Source organism: Cinclus cinclus, chromosome Z (assembly GCF_963662255.1).
Source record: "Cinclus cinclus chromosome Z, bCinCin1.1, whole genome shotgun sequence".
In the NCBI taxonomy this organism is placed as follows: domain Eukaryota; kingdom Metazoa; phylum Chordata; class Aves; order Passeriformes; family Cinclidae; genus Cinclus; species Cinclus cinclus.
In genome coordinates this window covers 54,063,144-54,083,572 of record NC_085084.1, presented here as the reverse complement: position 1 = coordinate 54,083,572, position 20,429 = coordinate 54,063,144, and the positions used below count along the sequence as shown (strand labels likewise).

At 37.2% G+C, this 20,429-nt stretch overlaps 1 protein-coding gene across 1 annotated transcript in view; it reads right to left on the bottom strand.

Annotated features, from left to right (window-relative positions):
• The window catches only part of MPDZ (multiple PDZ domain crumbs cell polarity complex component), an 82,557-nt gene that overhangs the window by 17,262 nt on the left and 44,866 nt on the right, over positions 1-20,429 (bottom strand). The window contains exons 22-27 of the mRNA XM_062513946.1: positions 14,688-14,792; positions 13,822-13,914; positions 13,160-13,337; positions 11,093-11,203; positions 3,694-3,856; positions 2,899-3,095 (exon numbers count right to left, since the gene is read on the bottom strand). Of these exons, the coding sequence (XP_062369930.1) occupies positions 2,899-3,095; positions 3,694-3,856; positions 11,093-11,203; positions 13,160-13,337; positions 13,822-13,914; positions 14,688-14,792 (847 nt within the window). The remainder of the gene's footprint in view (positions 1-2,898; positions 3,096-3,693; positions 3,857-11,092; positions 11,204-13,159; positions 13,338-13,821; positions 13,915-14,687; positions 14,793-20,429) is intronic.

Here is a 20,429-nt window from a genome sequence, read left to right as displayed (position 1 = left end):
CAGCCAGCACAAACAATGACATCTACACAAGCCTCTGTAAGGCCTTTGACAAAGTTCCACTTTGACAATGTCCTTATCTTCAAATAAGAGAGAGAGACAAATTTGAAGGGTGGACTATTTGCAGGATAAGGAACTAGCTGGATGGAGGCAGCTGTAGAGTTGTGACCAAAGGCTGTGTGTCCTGGAGGCTAGTGACAAGTCAGGGTTCTTTCATGGGACCAGGGCTCTTTAATATCTTTATCAATGAAGCAGATGAAGAGTTCAAATAAACCTTCAGGAGATTTGCAGATGACAAAAAGATAAATGGTATGGTTGATACAACATAAAGATGGGATACCATGTGAAGAGACCTGGAAATGCTTGTTAAGTGGGCCTGTGGTAATCTCGTGAGATTCAGCAAGTCCAATTACAAGGTCCTGCACCTGGGTTGGGGCAATCCAAGACAATAGTATGGACTAGAAACAGAAGTCATTGAGAACAACCCTGTAAAGAAGGACTTTGGGATTCTTGTGAATGAAAATCTGGGCATGAGCAAACACTCTAGGCTTACAGCCCAGGAGGCAAATGACTTCCTGGGCTGCATCCAAAGAGGTGTGACCAGAAAGTCAAGGAAGAGAATTCTCCCCCTCTATTCTGCCCACATGAGACCCCACTTCAAGTACAGTGTTCATTTATGGAGTTCTCAGCGCAAGAAAGATGTTGATGTGTCAGAGAAGCTCCACAGGATGACCATGAATATAATCAGAAGGCTGGAGCATCTCTCCTGTGAAGACAGGCTGAGAGAGTTGTGGTTGTTTAGCCTGGAGAAAAGCAAACTCTGGGGAGACCTCATTGCAGCCTTCCAGAACTTAAAGGGGGCTTACAAAAAAAAGAACACTAACTTCTACATGAGGTGATAGGGATATGACAAGGGGCAACGGTTTCAAACTGAAAGAAGAAAATTTTAGATTAGACGTCAGGAAAAAAAAACCTCTTTATTCAGAGGATAGTTAGGCACTGGAACCAGCTGCCCAGAGAAGCTGTGGATGCTCCATCCTTGTAAGTGGTCAAGGCCAACTGAGTGGGACCTGAGCAACCTGATCAGGCAGTTGGCAATCCAGACCATTAAGGAAGACTTCAAACAGATGATCTTTAAGGTCCCTTCAAACTCAAGCCACTCTATGACTCCACACTTATTATCTGAAGATGTGACCTGGCAATAGTTTTTTTTTTCCATTTGGCAGAGTAGATTAGTTCACTGTTGCACCCTGAAGCACCAACAATTCAGATAGGAAAGGAGCCATCAGTGTGGATTTGCAGACTAAGGCCATTATTTGCTTGCATTTTGTAAGTTCCATTTTTTCTTGAAAATGGAAAGCCATGGTGCTGAAGTTAATCCAAAAAAACAGAAATTATTGAAAAAGGACAATTTGGACCTACACAAAGGGGCAGTAATAAAATACACACAGGTAGCACTAACAGAAGCAGAGACACAGCAAAGCAACAGATGCAAGACAATGAAATGATGGCTGAGCATAACACCAACCACCTCCTATGCAGGGTGTGTGCACCAGGCATGGTCACAGGGATACTGAGTCTTGTCATTTACACTGGAGTTCACAACCTAAATGCAGCTGTTCCTGAAGTGTTTGTCACAGCCTTGCAAAAAATACATGGTCAGACTGCCAGGTGGGGAGATGGAACGTGGCCCTCAATACCTGATAGACAGCTACTTGGGAGTATAGGGAGCAAGTTCAGATGTCTCCTCTCAGATGAGGTTGAGGCAATGTCTTAGCATTAGTCTGCAAGTTTACAGTGTGGACAGTAAGCAGGAAATCACAAGATGATAGATTCAGACAGATGTGTTTCAACATGTTTTCACAATATTCTATCTCTTTAACATCAGGATTTTAAAAACAGATGTTTCAAGTGAACTGTCTCACAATATTGGAGCCTGCAACAAGGTTCCCTCCATGAGACTTGGTCCACAGTGCCAGAAATCCCTTAATTTCTTTCCTAGTCTGCAAGTTCCAGCCTATATAATTTACTCTCTCAATGTCTCCCTGAAGCTTTGTTCAGATTCATCACTTCCTCTCTGTACCACTTCCCTAGTATATCCTCACACACTTCCACATATAGCCTTGAAGTTACACTAAGCATTGCTGTGAGGGTAATGTTACCTACTGCTATCAGAAAGAATGGAAAAAACTACAGTAAGGAATACATCTCCAACTAACATCAACTGGGCTGCGGGAATATAGAAACATAAGTTATGCTTCACACATGTATTTGAAATGTTAACTGCATATTTAGTGGTTCAGTTACTCCAATCCACTAGAAACCAGCACCTAAACAGATCAAGAGTTAGAAGTCCATAATAAAAATAGATCTGTTCCCATTTCCCCAATTTAATTTCTATATTCTGTGCTACACAATTTAAAAATATTCTGCTGCTATCACACTTCTAGTAAACAGAGAAGTAATTAGGAAGTCTGGAGTACTCCACAGATGGGTTGACTGGAGGAATTCAATATTTTTCATGGTCTGCAATTCACTGCCACTCCATACATTTCCATAACTCAGAAACTGCTGTCATCCCACATTTCTATTCAACACACCTTCATTCAAAATTGCAGAATCTTCTGAGTTGGAAAGAACCCATGAGGATCACTGAGTCCAACTCTTGAGTGAATGGTGCACACAGGGACCCAACCCATAACTTTATGTTATTATAACCAGGAAAAAAAACCAAAACACTGCACCTATTTGGCATACATCAGAAGGAAAATCTGATGGCATAGTGATCAACTTGGACATATCTGGGATTTCAAAGTCCAATATGACACATATATATTTCAGCAAGAATGTGGTATTTGAAGTCAGTACATTTGGGCTTAAGTATAAATTGCAGAAACTTACCTCTAGCAACTCATCTGCAATCTGTAACCTGCCATCTTTTCCAGCTGCTCCATTTGGATCAATTCCCACTATAAAGACACTCATCCTGGATCGGTCTTTGTTACCAGCAAGACTAAGTCCCAGACCCGTCTTTCCTTTTTCCAGCTCAATCATGTGTAGCTCCCCTGGTAGATTTCCATAGCGCTGCACAATCTTTTCTAAATATAAAAGTGTAGGTAGCAGAGGTTGCATTTACATTAGAAAGTTTCACGAGTCACTCAGAGAGTTAAGATCAGTGCTCAGTGGGCAGTATCTGACAGAAGAAGCCCAAAATGGATGACTAAATTTTCAGTGTAAACCACACCTTCTTTTAAACTAAGACTTAGGTTATTTATAATAATATTTCTAGCTTCTTGTTTTCCTTACAACATCAGAAAATGTTATAACTTTTCTTAAAACTCATGCACAAAAGAAGTAATCTTCTCTCCAGTAACACTTTCAGGTAACAGATACTGTCACATTGATCACTGCCAACAGTTACCTGGATTACACTAACATTCTTCAAATAGTCCTACACTGAATTTGGACCATGAAAACAAAACAAAAAAAAAGACTGCAGTGCAACAAAGAAGAAGAAAGTAGTTTTATATTTTACTGTGTGCATCAGTCCAAGCACAATTAAAACAGCAACCTTAGCACCCAAACCATGATGCACATGAGAAAGAAGCAGTCCAAACTGGATGCCCCCTCACCTGTGTCTTATAGAGTGCAATTTTAATACTGAGTATTTAAAATATTATCACAGGAAACACTTACTCCAGCTGTAACCGAACTCATCATCCTTCTCCACATCTTCTGGGAGTCTGATAGAAGATGACTGTGCAACATCACAGCTCATTCCTGAAAATGCTGAAGGAGGGGGCACAGGCACATTACAAAGAGAAGTCTTTTCTGGTTCTGTATCAGATTGACCAAATGCCTGCGAAGAAAAATGAAGCAGCTAAGAAGATTCAGAGTTTCTGTAGGGCAAAGTAGTATACAGAAATGTCAAAATGGCAATGATTATAGCTTCAAAGTTTCAATAACAAGCAGCTGAAACTCTAAATTAGTAACAGCACACAGAAAGGCAGAGATCAAAGACAGAAACAAACACCACACAAGGTAAGAAAAAACATCACTCCAAAATGTATCTGGAAGCAAACAACTCACAGTAAAAGCCCAATTCAGTAAAGTTTTATGTGACAATTTATGTTTCAGAAAAAGCCTCTTATGAAGACTCAAGTGCTTTAGTTTTAATGCCAGATTTGTAAAATACCTATACCAAATTTTATTTTTAAAAACCATCACATATCATTTCCTCCCATCATATGCTTAGGAAGTCAAATATGAGGAAAGAGACAAAACAAAAACCTGGGAACTTTCAAAAATACCTACAGGAAAAAAAAAGCAACTGGCATGTTAACTGAAAAGACAGTTAAAAACCAAAATTAAAGAGATGATAACTGAAGATATCCATGGTGACTGGACCTTTGCAGACTCATTTACTACCTTCCCATAAGCTGCACAGAGAAGATCAAATGAAGGAAGATACAGGTTAAGTCACAAGAGACAAATACTTTTGGTCTTGATGTATTCTACTCATATTTACAAAAAGTTAAGAGGTATAAACACATAACTACTGGAGTATAATGGTTAAATGCCCAAATCCACAGTGTGACAAGCCTTCATTCAGGGCAGTTTCCTTAAGGAATATGGACTCTGATAAGGGATTTCACTATATGAAATTTGTATAATTTTGCCTTGCTTAGAGTAAACAAGTAAGCAACAAACTTCCCTCTGAATATCATCATTCTTTAGCTTATGCATGCCCAAGAGACCTTGATACCTGGCAGATCAGCAACTGAATTAACAAAAAGAAAAGAATTTTAAATGAAAACTCAGTATTTTTACAATACTCAAGTTTTCAGGAGTGTTGCACTACCTTCATAACCCTTTTCTCATCATTTTATTCTCGCTACCTCCATCAGCTAGTTTGAACAAATTATCTCAGATGGTTGCTTTTAGGTGCCAAAATCACTCAGATAATAATCTCTTCAACAGAGGCAACAGTGAAATTAGTAACAACATACCCCTCAGAAGACTATATCAGCTTTCAGATTGAAGGTGTCAAGAAACCTGGGAAGTTTAGTCATTTTGCAATTTGAGAAACGTCCCATGTCTAAATAAAAATTACTTATCGTCAGTCTGTAACCCCAAAGATATAAAGATACTGTAAATGCCCTACTTCAGTCCTCTCCTTCTACTTCTGCTTGAGAAAGATTTTCTCTTCATCTAGGAACTTGTTTCAGGAACTTAAGAAGTCACTAAAAGTCAAAAGTGTGGGAAGTGACATCCAAGCCAATCATTTTTTTAAAAAAATGTATGTGTTATATGACTGTTTGTATCTTTAGTCACATTGCACCATGCTTCAAATCTAAGACAATGTCATCCTCCTAAGATGACACATAACATCCCTGAACTGAAGCAACAAAATTCTAGCAAAGACATTGTCACCTACCAGAATCAGAGAAGAATAGAAACACTACCTAGTAACATTAAAAGTTATTTTTCACAATCAAAAATTCATGTGTCCATAAAAAGAAAAGTTGGCAATATACCTCCACATCGTGAAGGGGCAAAAGGGAGATAAAATCTAGAAACGTTTTTTTTTTTTTTCTTTTTTTTTTTTTTCTCCCTAGACTCTTCCTAGAGTTTTACTAAAGCTAAATAATATCCTGGAAACATGAGGAAATACAGTTGTGGTGGGTAGAGCCTGGCTGGAGGCCAGGTGCCCACAGAAGCTGCTCTATCACTCCTTTCTTCAGCTGGATGGGGGTGAAAAAATATGACAAAAGTCATCCACAGCCTCCCCAGCTACCATTATCTTGCAACACAAATCCAATACAAGTCTGATATCAGACCAGATCAGTTAACCTTAGTTTTTATGTTTTAAAACCAAAATTAACTTATTACTTTAGAGGTACTGTTTGTAAGCAATAGTGTCCAAGAACAGCAAAATTTAAAGAAAATATGACCAAAAAAAAGGAACATAATACTGGTGTAATAGATCTCTGGAAGATTTGTAAGGTGTGGATGCAGGGCTACATCCTGACAGATTATCATTTATTAACTGCAGCCACAATAATATGCATCTTTTTGTACCACTGTGAATGTGTAACAACATTAACATAATCTGAATGTTTGTGAGGTTTAAGGAAATGCTGAAATGAAAGTGAAAGCAAGGCTCTGTTGTAGGAGGGTAAAAACTGTGCTACAATGCCATTTGGGGGAAGGGGGAACTGTCCTGCCTGCAGAGCTCAGTCTGACACATTTGAACAGCCAGAAGCAGAAGCCAGTTCCCCCAGTTTACACACACATAAGACTTTTGCTCCCTGAATCGGGCAACGCACAAAATATGTAAAAGGCTTCAACTCATGAAATACGTTCAGTGTGCCACACCACAGTATTTCATTCAAAATGCAAAGCATCCACTAGCTGCTGAACCCATTTAGCTACCAGGGTCACTCTGATCACAGCCAAGCAAATACTTAAAATGGCAGCAAGTCTGAAACTGGAAAAAATGAAGGCACAGGCAGAAGAAGAAGAAGCAGTACTCGAGAAAATATCACAGGTCATTTACAAATGTACAGCACACATACAATAGGACCAATTGACAGGAATTAAGACAAACCTTGAATGGTGTGGGAGCAAAAGGGTTAGTTGGGGAACAACGGAAGGTAACCCTAATTGGATTCGGTACCTCCTACAGTAACAGAAAACAGCAATCCACATGTTACAGCACCTTTGGCAATACACAGTACTAGTAGCCAATAACTCATTTTCAATTACGAATTCATTTCACTAACTGCAGCAACTTTATTAACTTGGTTTATATATGGACAACAGTATTTAAGGGGTTACTAAAAATCCTGATTCATTAAAGTTTCTCACTATACATGAACCTGAGTTCAGAAAAGGAGGGAGATGACAGAAGGCCATTCTTATATCAGTGCTGAGAAAGGAATTATGAATAAACTACAGGATCATCAGGTTTTCTTTTAAAATGCGTGCAATGTTTTTCAGAAATACTTTTGAAAATATAGAAAACATAAGTCATCATTTATGCTGCATGTCTACTCTCTTTCCTCAGAACTGTAACAAACAGAAAAAGAGATTTCAAAACACATATGCAATTATACACCACACATCATATCATAAGTGTTTGTTGCACATTCAGTATTTTTGACAACATGGGAAAAGAGACAAAGGGCACAATCACTTCCAAGATGTAAAAGCAGCTAGAAATTATTTTATTAAATCAAAAATGCATGCATTTTAGGATTAAGGTTTTTTCATTAGAGGTTAGCACTCTTCCCATTACTTACAACATGCAGTAAGTAAACACCAGCCACGAAAAAAAAAGACTTTTTTTGTATTTCCAAAGATGTTAGCATTCATGATCATAAAAATAATTTTCCAGAAGCAGAGAGAAAATATTTTCATAAAGCATCATTAAAAAAAAAAAAAAGTTGCCCATTTGTTGGTTTCTTTCATGCAAAAATAAGATAACAAAGCTGGAAAGTCATAACCATGAAAAACCAAAAAAGAAGTACATAGCAGCAAAACACCTTACACTGATGAGAGAGTTACACTTAGTTGGTATTTTAACATATACCTCAGGGACTGATCTTAAAACTGAAAACCTACCCCTTTGGTAGTTCTGAATAGACCAGATTTAGTGGTTATGATTAACTTATCCATAACTCTTCCATGTATATGTATCTCTTTGTCTTTTAAATTCACTACATAGAGTTCTCAAGCTCATCAGCATAGCACGTAACCCAAACTGGTATAAAATAATTTAAACGCAGAGAGACAGCAATGGGAAAAAAGCACACATGGGATGTTTGGTGAGTAAAAAGATAGTGTGTCATCATCCAACCTTAGCAGTGTTGAACTGAGAAGAATCAGCAAATGGGTTAGTGCTGCTGAAGACAGCTGGCCTACTGAAAACACTGTTCTGCAGGAAAGGTAGGGAAGGGTTCTAAAAGGAAAACATAATAAAAACTAAGCAAAAATTAAGTTTTAAATTGACTCTTTTCATTCATTAAACAAAACATATTAATTTAGTCATTTGGGCAAACCAAACAAGGTCCACACTCTGCACTTGAAACAAGTATATGAAACTGAGCAAAACTGTAATTGCCCTGTGTTTCTGATGCTCTGTCAGCAGAGAGGAAAAGCACCAATCCTCACACCTGTTCTAGACCACAAAGTACATCAAGTGCAGAATTACACAGCATTTATGTGCTGTGACATTTGAACTTTTTTTTTCAAACATCTCAGCATATGAGACATTCTAACACATTAATTAATTGAAAAAACTGTGAGCTTCTGAGGTAGGATTAATACAATTATCTATAATAAGGCAGTAGGCTTAGTTTTATTTTGAAAACCACAGATGCTCATAATTTGATTTAACTTCTGTGGTAATATACTCACTGTTTATTTTGTAAAAGTGAGGGCTTAGTAATATTTGGCAACTTTAATCAGATTTCATATCTAATAATAACTTTTATGTAATAATCTGTATATGTGCATATGCACGTGTAACTACCTGAATTTATAGTTTATTGAAAGTAAATATTCTCGTCTTCCCCCAAAGCAAGGTATTCTCTCATTATCATTTAACAGAAAAAGAGTTTACACATTTAGGCAAACAAAAGGATGTAACTTAACCATTCATATTCCTTATGCAGTTTTTGTACTGCATTCTATTTTGAGATCAGAATCTGCTTAATAAGGAGGAAACAGCTCTGATTTCAAATAGTATGCTGGAAATATACTGTGTATATTTGGAAGTAATTTCTACACTGGGTGTATCCATCTGGCCATTACCTGTAAGTCTTAAGGTTGTAAGTTTAACACTGCTGGAAAATAGTATGGACAGGAATGTGAAAATCTTCCGGGACCATTTACGCCAAGAGTAATTTTATTCAAAGTTATGGTGCTGTTTAAAAACATTCTTATAGCATTTTTTAAATGATTCTGAAAATAGTAAACACATCCCTAAACACTTATTTTCAAATACCATGTTGCAAAAATGTAATTCCATTTGGTAAGACAACAAACGTATTGTATCTTCAGCAGTGACAAAGTTATGTCATGAATAACCAAGGATTCTTCACTGCCAAGACACTCAAAGTCTAAAGGCTGTTTCCCTAAGGTACAAGATTTTCTGTGGATGTGATTCGCATTTCATTTTGAATATTATGAAGAAAGGTTTGTGAAAAGTAAACTGTTATTGTAATCATCCTATTACATTTTAACAGTTACATGTCATCTGCACAAAATTTTAAAACGTTGAAATTTTAGGCAATTAAAATAAGCATCACAAGTACTTCATATATCAAGAGTAAAATCCTAGTAAAACAGGAAACAAAAGTTCAGCTACAGTCATTCAATATCTTGCTTTTTTTTATTTTGTCATGATGGGATAGCTCCTAAAATACTAGCCCTAATACTAATGAGTTCAACAGCATTGCATTATTATGGACTGACTACTGTGATAAAATATGGAGCATTTAAATTTGCCTGAACAGTTCAGTTTAGCATAACTTTTACAAAGTCTAGGATGAGAAGAACAAATGCTAAAATCCTCTCTTTTTTAAATTCAAATCAGTCTAAAGTAACAGGATTTTTTTCCTTCTGTTTTTTTAATTTTACAACTAACTTCCATTCAGAATTTTATCAACGTGTCCAAGATGCTAAGTTATCAAAAACTAGCTATCCTTCCATACAACATAATGCTATAACACTACTATGGACCATAATAACAGTGAAATATTCTTTCTTACTCAGAAACACACAGAGAGGATGCAGTATGAAACACAGAGTCAGTGAGTAATTCCTTATTATCAAAACAATCACTATCTTTTCGCAGGCCACTTGCATTATTTGGGCTGTTCTGGAGTACACACAGACTCTCTTTTACCTACTAACCCCACATGAAAAAACAAATGGGAAGAAATGGACTCATTAGCTACGTGTCACTTAAAATGGACTACCTGGTTAAATACATAGCAGCACCGTAAGAATTACAGCTCATGTGTGTAGGCAGCTAGCTACTCAGCTGACTGGTGAATGAAAGCAGGAAATTCCATTAGAAGATCTTATTATTAAGTACAAATGCAAGTTTCAAGAGATGAAAATAATAAACATAATGCCATTTATGAAGATTGCAACATAATGTATGGTACAGAAAGAGTATTTGCAATGTTTCTGCTCACAGCGAAACAAGAGTTTGTTAGTACAGTCAATAAATAATCAACAAGCATAATTTGAAAAGAGAGAATAAGGAACTACAATCAAAAATAGTAAAGGAGAATTCTCTAAATAAAATATTCTCTAAATAAAAGTGTGATAAAGCAATGACATCATTTCCATCCCAAATGGACCTAAACATTCAGTAGCGGCAATTCTGTTCACACCACAGCAAATGCAAAAGCATTACTTTAGTAGTTTGAGTGTCAATAATCAACACCAACAGAGCTTTTTCATGCAACTTTACCTTAGATGACTGACGATAAAATGGGTTAGTAGTTTTCTGCCCACACGGAGCAGAAGCTGAAGGAGAGCTATAAAGAGACTCTGGCTGGGGAACAAGAGTTATGAGACAACTAGTAAATAAACATGCAGCTTACACAGACTCTACAATGAGGAAGTTTAGTTTCTAGTGATGCAAGCAACTCATATTAAAGCTCAGTAGCTTTTGTCTGCAATGTCCATACAGCTCAGTGACACTTCCATGTACTTTTAGGTCCTTTCATTAATGTCCACAGAATTTTTTAACAGGTGTTGTATTTCTGCATGCGCTCCTGAGACACGCTGCCAATCTCTAACAGATGGTTTTATTTAGACTCCTACTCTGCCCCCCAACAAATTATCTTTCTTGAGGCTTTTCAAAATAGTTTGAGGACGGCGTGCTGGAGGGGATTTCCAAATCCAAATCGATTTCATTCTAAATGGAAATAATACTTAAATCAAATCTTTGTTCCTAAAATAGTTGAGATGGCACTTTGAGGATTAAACATCCCATTCCCAAATACCACCATCTTGAACATTTGCTTCATCTACTACTATGTATTACATCTCTTTTCATATTCTTTATGCTTACCCTTGGTCTGCTTATAATGCTCTGTACCATAAAGACTACAGGATTGCCTGCCTTCCGTATGGCTTCCACAGCTTGTTCATGGCTGGCATCTCTGAGATCAATTCCATCCACCTGTAATTGGAAGGCCTCATCTTAACATCGCAAGAAGCTACAAGAGTCATGAGTCAGTTCTGAGTTTTAGTTAGGAAACTTTGACTAAAACCTAAGCCCAAACCTCTGTTTCTAGTGGACCTTTCTACTGACTTGGTCTGAGATCCCTCAAACATAGGTTTGATATTTCCAAGAGCAGTGGTATGACATTAAATAAATATTCTCTGATTCCTCATTTTAAAAACGGGTTTTTCTACATTTTTACTTCAGACTCCGTAAATTTTCCCATAAGCAATGTAACAGAAGAGATATGATAACCCAAAGACAGTAGGACTGTTTACCAAATACTGCTTCCTGCAAATCCCACCTCAAAAAAGAACTATTACTCAAGACTTTATGAGATTGACAAACTGAAACTTGTTAGGTGCTGGACAGTCTTTCATGATGGGGTATTATGCCAGTATAATTGTGCCTGGTCAGGTTTTTTCATGTCTGTATATGTACGGGTGTGTAAAACAATTTGTCCTGTTATCCAAGTAAGAACAATGTTAAGGTGAGGTTAGCATCAGTAAAGTAATGTCACAATGACCACAGTAAAAGCTAGAAGCTAGCACAGAACGGTTATTTGTTAGTGGCAATTCTAGCACACAAACTTATATGATGAGGAGGACCCCTATAACTTTTAAATTGTCTAACTCAAACTTAATCATCCAATGCAAATAAGAGAGCACAAAAACAATCTGAGAGAAATTCTAAACTTATGAGGAACTGAACAAGAACAATAACACCCTCCAAATTCCCATGTCTGAAAAGCTGTATGCTCTACAGAGATGGAAGTTTACATATGCCACAACTTGAGAAACTGAAACTGTCCATTCAGAAACAGTCACATTAACACAACATTTTGATTTCACTCACCCACTTCAGCTTCTGCAAGCATCACTTGTCAGAGACTATTGCACTCAAAAATACATTTATTCAGGCAAAAAGAATGTTTTTAATTTTGTGGCCTTCAAGCAAAACTCCACCTCCTAACTTCTTATACAGTGCAAACTGTTCCATCCTGTTACAGGAAGTGCTACCTATACTAAGGTATTATTTCAAGACCCTCGATATCAATCTTGTAGCAAACAGCAAACTGCAGTCTCAGTACCACCATGTAAGTCAAGTCCAGTCTGAACTAGAATCAACAACACCATCATCCTGCTTGTTGTGCTTCTTACTGATCAATAGTCAGCTAAGGACATCCAGCAGGGTTAGAGGCAAGCAATTCTTATTAGCCCAACATTGGAGATAGGGCAATGTCTGACATTGATAGTCATGCCAGGAAAGATCTATTCCCTTCGGCATGTTCATTCTTCAATAACTTTAAGCAAGAAAGAAGAAGTGGCTGCATGAGCACAGGACTAGCTAAGTAGAAGAGAAATGAAGATAAAACCCACTCTGCAATACACCTGGCAACATTTCACTCAGGCATGGGCAAAATGTTCTTGATGTCTCAAGTATCAAACACAGATTGCTTCATGTCAGGAGAAAAAAAAAATTGGGCCTCCCTCAACTTCTGCATAAGATGCATAAGAATTATGTGAATCAATTAAGATTTAAGATGGAAATAATCCTGGCATTCATTTGCATGGTTTGCACTGGCTGTATCTATTGCTACCCAATACGCAAAGGTGAAAAATCTTTTAGCTTCACCAAACTTAAGCTTTTTTCTACACATTCTGGTTTTCAAATAGGCAGGTCAAACTGCTGGCTTTGCAGACTCCCGCTCACACAGTCAGTCATCTGTTTCAGGTTGGATATTCAACTTAACAGGCAGCTGTCTGCACACAAACATCAGCAGATGGTACTACAGACTGTGCGGCTCAAGTGGTATCAGCTGTAGCAACTGCTCTGCTGTCAGCCCACCACACATCCATCCCAGAGACTCCCGAGATGCTGGGGGAATTGCAGCAAAAGACATTCAGATGGTACCTCTACAATCCGATCTCCGGTTTTCAGTGTTCCATTTTTGCCAGCTGGACTGTCTTCCAGGATGTGTTTGATAAAGATCCCTCTCATCACTTCTCCATTACTCAGGCGGCTTCCCATCCCTCGTCCTCCAACAATGCTGATCCCCAATGACTTGCTAGGCTCTCTCCAGAGTTCAACCCTTTTGTGACAAAAAAAAGGACCAAATGAAATTAAAATCTGCTGCGACTACGACAAAGCTGCACATTGAAGACACCTCGATTTGCACATTTTTAAAATTCTGAAATAACTCCTCCTTGCAAAGTTTTGTCTTTCAGTGAAAGTTATCTACTGGATTGATGAGAAATTCTGTAGTTGAGTCTCTTATCAGTCACTTTGTTTTGTGTTCTAATAGAAACTTTGAATCTCTCTCTTTACCCTTTTTGACTTGATCCCTGAGAGTCAGCTTGGAATAAGCAAAGATAAATTATTATAACAATCAAGACACTGCTAGACTGCTGGGATTTTAGCCCAATGGCAATAAACGTCAACTGTTAATCACTCCTGCAATGCACAACATACCTAAGATGCAGTGATTCTGTTGGTTTTTACTCTTCTTAAAATATGTTTCAAATTTTTTGAATTGCAGATGATGGTTTATAATGTGCAATTAGATCTGCACTTACTTTCTGGGCTGGTTCCAGTTACTGAAAGCTGCATTTTGAAGTTCACTTTCTTCTCCCTCCCCCTCTTCACGTTCTGGAAGCTCTGGGAGTTCCCTGATGATAAACACGAAAATGCAATTTATTTCTAAAATACCCACATTAACATTAGATTTTTCTGAAAAAATTCACATATTGAAATATATATTCTGCCAGTATCAGAATTTGTATTCCCAATTCATCTAAGAAACATTTTTTTCTGATGTCTTTTCGAACACTTATGATCTTCAGGGATTCCCCACTTTTTCTCTGCAGTGAGTTTTCTATCCACAACACAGAATAAAAGACTGCAATTTGGAACTAGAACCAAATCAAAGCTAAAAGTTAATTTATACTTTTCAAAATAGAAGAAATTATAACATCAGCACTCAACTAAACTTACTGCTTTTGGAGATGAATTGCAAAAAAAACCCAATTATTAATCACTTTGAAATTCTGGACTGTAACAGCAATGAATTCTTGAAACTCAAGGCATTATTTCTTCTTCCCAGTTATATACCATCAATACCAAATTATTATGTTGGAAACACTTCAGTATTTGTGGCAATCCATAAATCCAATTGCATGATATTTAAGAGAAATTTAGAATGAGAAAGAATTCAATCTCCCTTTTGGACAGATCAGCCTTATAAAAGTGCTTAAAAATGTGCTAGTCATAGCAAAAACTGTATTTTTAACAGCTTGTTATTGTAGTGGCTGCTGGTCTGAAGAAAATCATCCCTCTTTCATATCTTCTAAAATAAAACTTATCTTCCCAAAATGTGCAAGATGTATGGAAAGAGTTACATTTGAGAGCTATTTCGGAGAAAGCTGTAAGCCTTTTGACTTACCTGACAATATTTGAAGGAAAAAGTTCAAGTGGCACAGCTCCCTCTGTCTGTTGTCCCAAACTGGCCCTGTACTCGTCTAAATTTTCTGCTGGCACATACGTAATACTGCAATAAAATGGGACATGATTAAACTAGCATAAGGAATGCCAGTCCTTCCTTTAGTGGGTGCGAGGTATGGATATGAAGAAGCCACACAAGACTACTTTGTTGACTTCAAAGCCACAATGCTGTTATGTTGGGAATAAGCACTTATACAAATCCTTTGCAACAAGTACACATTTATAGTCGAATTAGCTGAACAGCACATAGTTTTTTGTAAATGAAGTAAATGGTGCTTGAACAGTGATAGGAATGTAACAAGAGACAATCCAGCTTCGTTCAAAACATAGATTCCTCATGCAAAGATAAATACTGAAGGATCTGTAAGGTTTGAGGCACCATTACCACCCTTAATGACTGTTGAAAAATGTTGCTGAAAGTTGGCCTGTAGGAGGTTTTGTACTTTTCTGGGTGGTTTTGTACTTATTTTAGATTTCTATGCTTTTAGTGAAGAATACTTAATGGGTTTAGACATAAAAATGTGTTACAGGACACCATTTATGCCAGAGGGACCAATCCCCTGTTCAACTCCTTCCTCCAGGCCTTCATGCACTTCCAACCAGTTTAGGACAGTGAGACAGGAGCGTTTCATCAGCCAAATGATGTGCAGTCTCCACTTGATGTTTGAATGCCAGAAACAGAAATGGCCAAATAGACAGGGAAGAGTGAAACAAAGAGGGGAAAAAAGATTAAGGCCTGAAGAATATTTCTTGAAAAGCTTCCATCTGGGAGGCAAAAGGATACCACAGTATATATACCATGATATACATGGGGCTACTTAGATAGTCTTCTTTTAATGATGCTTTGTCTTCTTAAAAATCTACAGCTTAGCTATCAGACTGAAGTATACCAAGAAGTAAGGCTGATGGAACAACAGCAAAAACATATCTGTCTTGACATACATAACATTGTTAAAGGAAAAATAATGTATTTCCCCATGGAAGAGACAGGGCCAAAGAAAAATTAAAAGGTCTTGGTCACTTCATAAGGATATGTAAGCTGCTGGGAAGAGACTTTCAAGTCTGAGGCTTTCACATGGAGCCTTCTCCTGTCTGTCATTTCTGACTGATGCCCTCTTTGTCATACTCTGATTGCCACTGATTCCCCCTCTCAGTAGTTTTCTGCTGAATACATCAAGCATTAGAAGAAATGCAAATAAACTTTTATACAACTAATGCCATCAGTCTAAAACACACTACCAAAAATTATTTTAAGGCCCACCTTAATTTGTCCATCTATGTATTTGTCCAAGCATGTTCCCTACCTAGAAAAGTGCAAAAAATATGAAGGTGTCTAGGGTGCTGAACAGAAGTAACTTCCTAGTTCTTTTAATGGAAATTTCTAAAACCATGTTATTTAAATTCATAACCATTCTAAAAATCTTCATTATCAACAGCTTTACCTCTTCCTTAAATCTCCCTGTTCTGCATTGGCCTTTTTTCGAACATGTAAGCGTTACTCCACTTTACACAACATATTTTCCTTTCGGAGAGCTGAGAAGTTAAAATACACTCAGAAACCAACTCTCACCAAAACATCACTAACCCTTATCTGCCTTTCCTGAGGGCATTCTAGCACTGGGAAATGCTAAAGCAAAAAGCTAGAGAGAGAAGAATTTTGTAGAATAACGACTGCTATTTCTCAGTCATCTCCAACTCCAAGTGGGTTGAGCTATATAGCAAAGTACTAGTATTATGCTCACAAAACTCCCATGGGTCAAATGCTGATGCAGCAGCTTCACCCAACATTGAATAAGAATACCTTGCCTCTACAAAACCTGTAAGACCTGCCAGTTACATTTCAATGTAAGAAAATGTAACAATCATTCAGTTATACCAATCACTTAAAAAAATAAGTAAGAAATAATGTAGTTTTCTCTTGACAAAAAGATATTGTAAAAAAACAGAACTTCTGGCTAGAAGGCCTGAACAATCTCCTTTATGCTAAACTGAAGCTGGAAGCTATAGATCAAAGTGTGGAAAGCAGAATGGCAAACTCCTATGAAAGATTCAGCCTGAATATATACATCAGAGTGTAACCTTTGATAGTACAGTGTCCAGTATATGTCAACTCTTGTCTAGTCCTTTCCTGCAAGGAGCACAAAGCAAATAATGATGCAGAGTGCCAAGGTCCAAGGATAGTAGTAGTCCTCACCTTACACATGAGTGCTTGAGATCAGCTAATCTCAAGGGGGAAGCAAACCATAGGCACTCCAATTTCTGGGATACCCTACTGTGTTTTGTTGTATGATTAAATGACTCACATTGTGCTGAATCATTAAAATGGCATGAACTCAGAGAACACTATCAAAGAGTTTCAAATGCTACTTAGAAACATCTCCAAAAAAGCTGCCTTAGCTTTCCTTTCTGTGTACAGCACTGGAATTATAAAGAAAAGAAGTTTGTTTAACATTTTTAAAAAATGCATCGAAAATTGAGCAACTGAATTACCTAATTGATTTCCAGGGATGGAATAAAATGTAAATAATCTCACTGGGAGCTGTTACATTTTAGCTCTTTTGAAAAATACATTGTTTCTATTCTAGTGCTCACAGTTCTAACAGCCTAATTTAAAGCACTAAATGAACTTGCAGTGTGTGTTTTTAACTGTTCATTCTTATCATGTTCTTAACATGTTCATTTTTTCTAGGTTTCTGTAATGCTTCAGTTGCTTCCCAAATATAAACCAGAACACCTGCCTTTTGCAAAAAAACATACAAAAGAAAACCAAATGACATGGATCAAATATATTAAGTTATATTCTGCGTGGTGTTCACCTTTGTATCTTGCTCATGATTTCCTAAGTCCAGTTAACTGCAAATATCTTCCTAACTGCTCTTATTACCTATATTACTGATGTGACTGTCCTCCTACTCTCTTTGTTCTGCATGTTATTATTGAAATGAAAGAGTATTTTCCCTGCTTAGCGCTCATTACTAGACACCTCACAGTTATCAAATCCCTCACTTGCTTGACTGCTGCTGGAGCTCATTTGGAGGTCAAAGTGAGTCTGAAGACATTCAACATCATCCTGAACAGCTCAGGCTGTGGTTGGGATGATGAGGGCACAGACCAAGAAGCGGATTTGGCTCCTCTGACCAACCCTGTTGAACTTTGTGCTGTAAAGCGGAAATAAAACCCCATCAAGGCACCCGAGTAGTTCATCTGCAAAACAGACTGGTCATCCTCTTAATATAGCTACAGGGAAGATAGTAAGAGAAACAAGGGCCAGAAAACAGACATGAAGACAGAGAAAACAAAATAAATAAATGACTGCTCCACTTCTGTGTGATATTTCTCCACTGCAAGAGAAATTAAAGTTCAACAATTTCAAAGGATGCATGGTTTAACCATCTTCCTCTCTTTTGTAGCTGTACAGCTCGAAAGAGAAGTGCTCTGGTTTTCTTTCTTGAGAGCTATCATCACTTCTCTTACCCCCAGAGATATGTACTAGCAACTAAAGCAGTGACAATGGAAACACCAATGGTTGTACATATGGAAATATCTTGTAAACACAACACTGCATGCAGTACAGAGGAACATTTATCACATGCTTGACTGAACAGCCACACAAAATCTTGAAACACCAACAAATAAATCACAAAGTACGGAAAATGCTCAAGACAAATTATTGTAATTAACATTTAAGGTTCAATTTGAACCTTTACATACATGAAGGAAGTAAAATATAAGTGCCACAGAAAATATGACACTGAGATTAATCCAGATATCAGTACATAGTACTCATGCCAGTTCTAGAAGTGAACCTTGTACACATACACACAACACACACATGTGCTCTGAGCACATCTTGGGTGGCTGTCATAGATGAAATTTAAAAATAGTAACAATAATTTTTTTAGAATACAGGTATTTTCATTCCAGACTTAGAATGTGAGCTTCAATCTTCAAGTTTAAAGCCATATATAAATACATAATACAATTATACACACAGAGTTGTATCTTTTTTAATGAAAAAAAATATATATACACATCCACATGTGCAGCCACAGGTGCACATACACATACATGAAAAGAAAGAACATGTACCTATATCTGGATATATCCCTGACATTACTATTGATGTCATAAAAGCATGGAATGATTTTACAGACAAGTTGCAACACAGAGCCATAATGAGTTTCTGAATTGCCAATACTCACACATAACAGAGGGCCTGATCATCAGTAGGTGCTGGAGAAGATCTAGAATGTGAAGCATATGATGCAGCATCTTTTTACAATGGTGTTAATTAATATCAATGTCTCATGCTGAATGCGAGAGGCACACTTATATATGTAGAAGTGTGAGCCAGATTTTTTTTCCTTCCTTTCCTTTTTTTTTGTCCTGTTCTACCTCCACTTCATCTACATCTAACCCAGAAAACATCTGCTCTTTTTTATTGTCTGTATGAGTGATTATTAGGAGTCATGGAAAATGGAATTGCAATCTCTCTTATTTCTTGATCAGGAATTCATCCCCCTGTTTAGTCATGTGAATTCTAATCCAGCTTTATAATTATCTGACAAATGTTACAAGCAGCTGCTGCTGAGCACAGGACACTGGCTTTATTACAGAAATGTAAGACCTCCTGGTGAGGTAGAGTGAGAATTGAAACAGAATGCATTCAGTAAGGCCACATATCTGGTTTTCTACAAACAGAGGGGAAAAAAATTAAATACACAACTCTGAAACTCAGATTGCTGGTTCTTTAACTATTCAAAATCAAGTATCCTCTTCTGGAATTAAATAATGCTTTTACATGGCCAGTAAGAATGGCTTTGTGTTTTCTATGCAAATACCATATGCTACTGTTTGAAATACAGCTTTGGAAGCAAAATACATGTGCTTAATCACTTTTTGGGAGTACCCTGCTACCCCAAAAAATCTCAGTCTAGAAGTTAAGGGGTAAATTTTGCAGTAAGGACTAAGAGGAATGATATCTAGGTGGTCACGTCTGAGTGATAGCATACCCTTGGTTTTTCAAAGGAAGACACCAAAGAGATTCAATTAAATCTTTGAAATTATGGGCCTTAAATAAAAAATGCTGCAAGGTGATGCGCCACATTAGCTCTGAACTGACACATATGGGAGAGGAACAGGAAAGGGGTGTGAATCCTTCTCAGCAAATACGAAGAACTATCTTAACATGAAGCTCCTCATATCGAAATTTGTGTTTGTATCATAGTATTTTTCTGGGATCCTGTACTGCTCCCTCAAGTTTAAAATTAGTTTGGTTATGCTGAATAGTTTTACAGCAAAACTATGTAGTCCCAAAAATGCTGCCGTTTTTCTTGCAAGACTCCTTTAGAATCTACCAAACGATGTGGTCTTTCTGTTTCTAAAGTGGAGAAGCTGGCTTCATTTTAAAACTTGTCACAGGAATGCAAAAAACAACAGAAATACAAAACAAAAGACAAAAATTTTGAGTAAGAATATGAATAGCAACTGTCCCTTTTCTTAAATATATTTTAGAAATGGAATGCCTTTTTCTCTGGAAAAATCTGAATATCCACACCTAAGGCAAGATTTTAGTATTTCCAACATATCTGCAAAAGAATAAGACCACAAAACAAAACTTGTAGTCACGCAGCATAAAATACAACAGCTTTAAAAGGATAAGTACAAATAATAACATACCTGT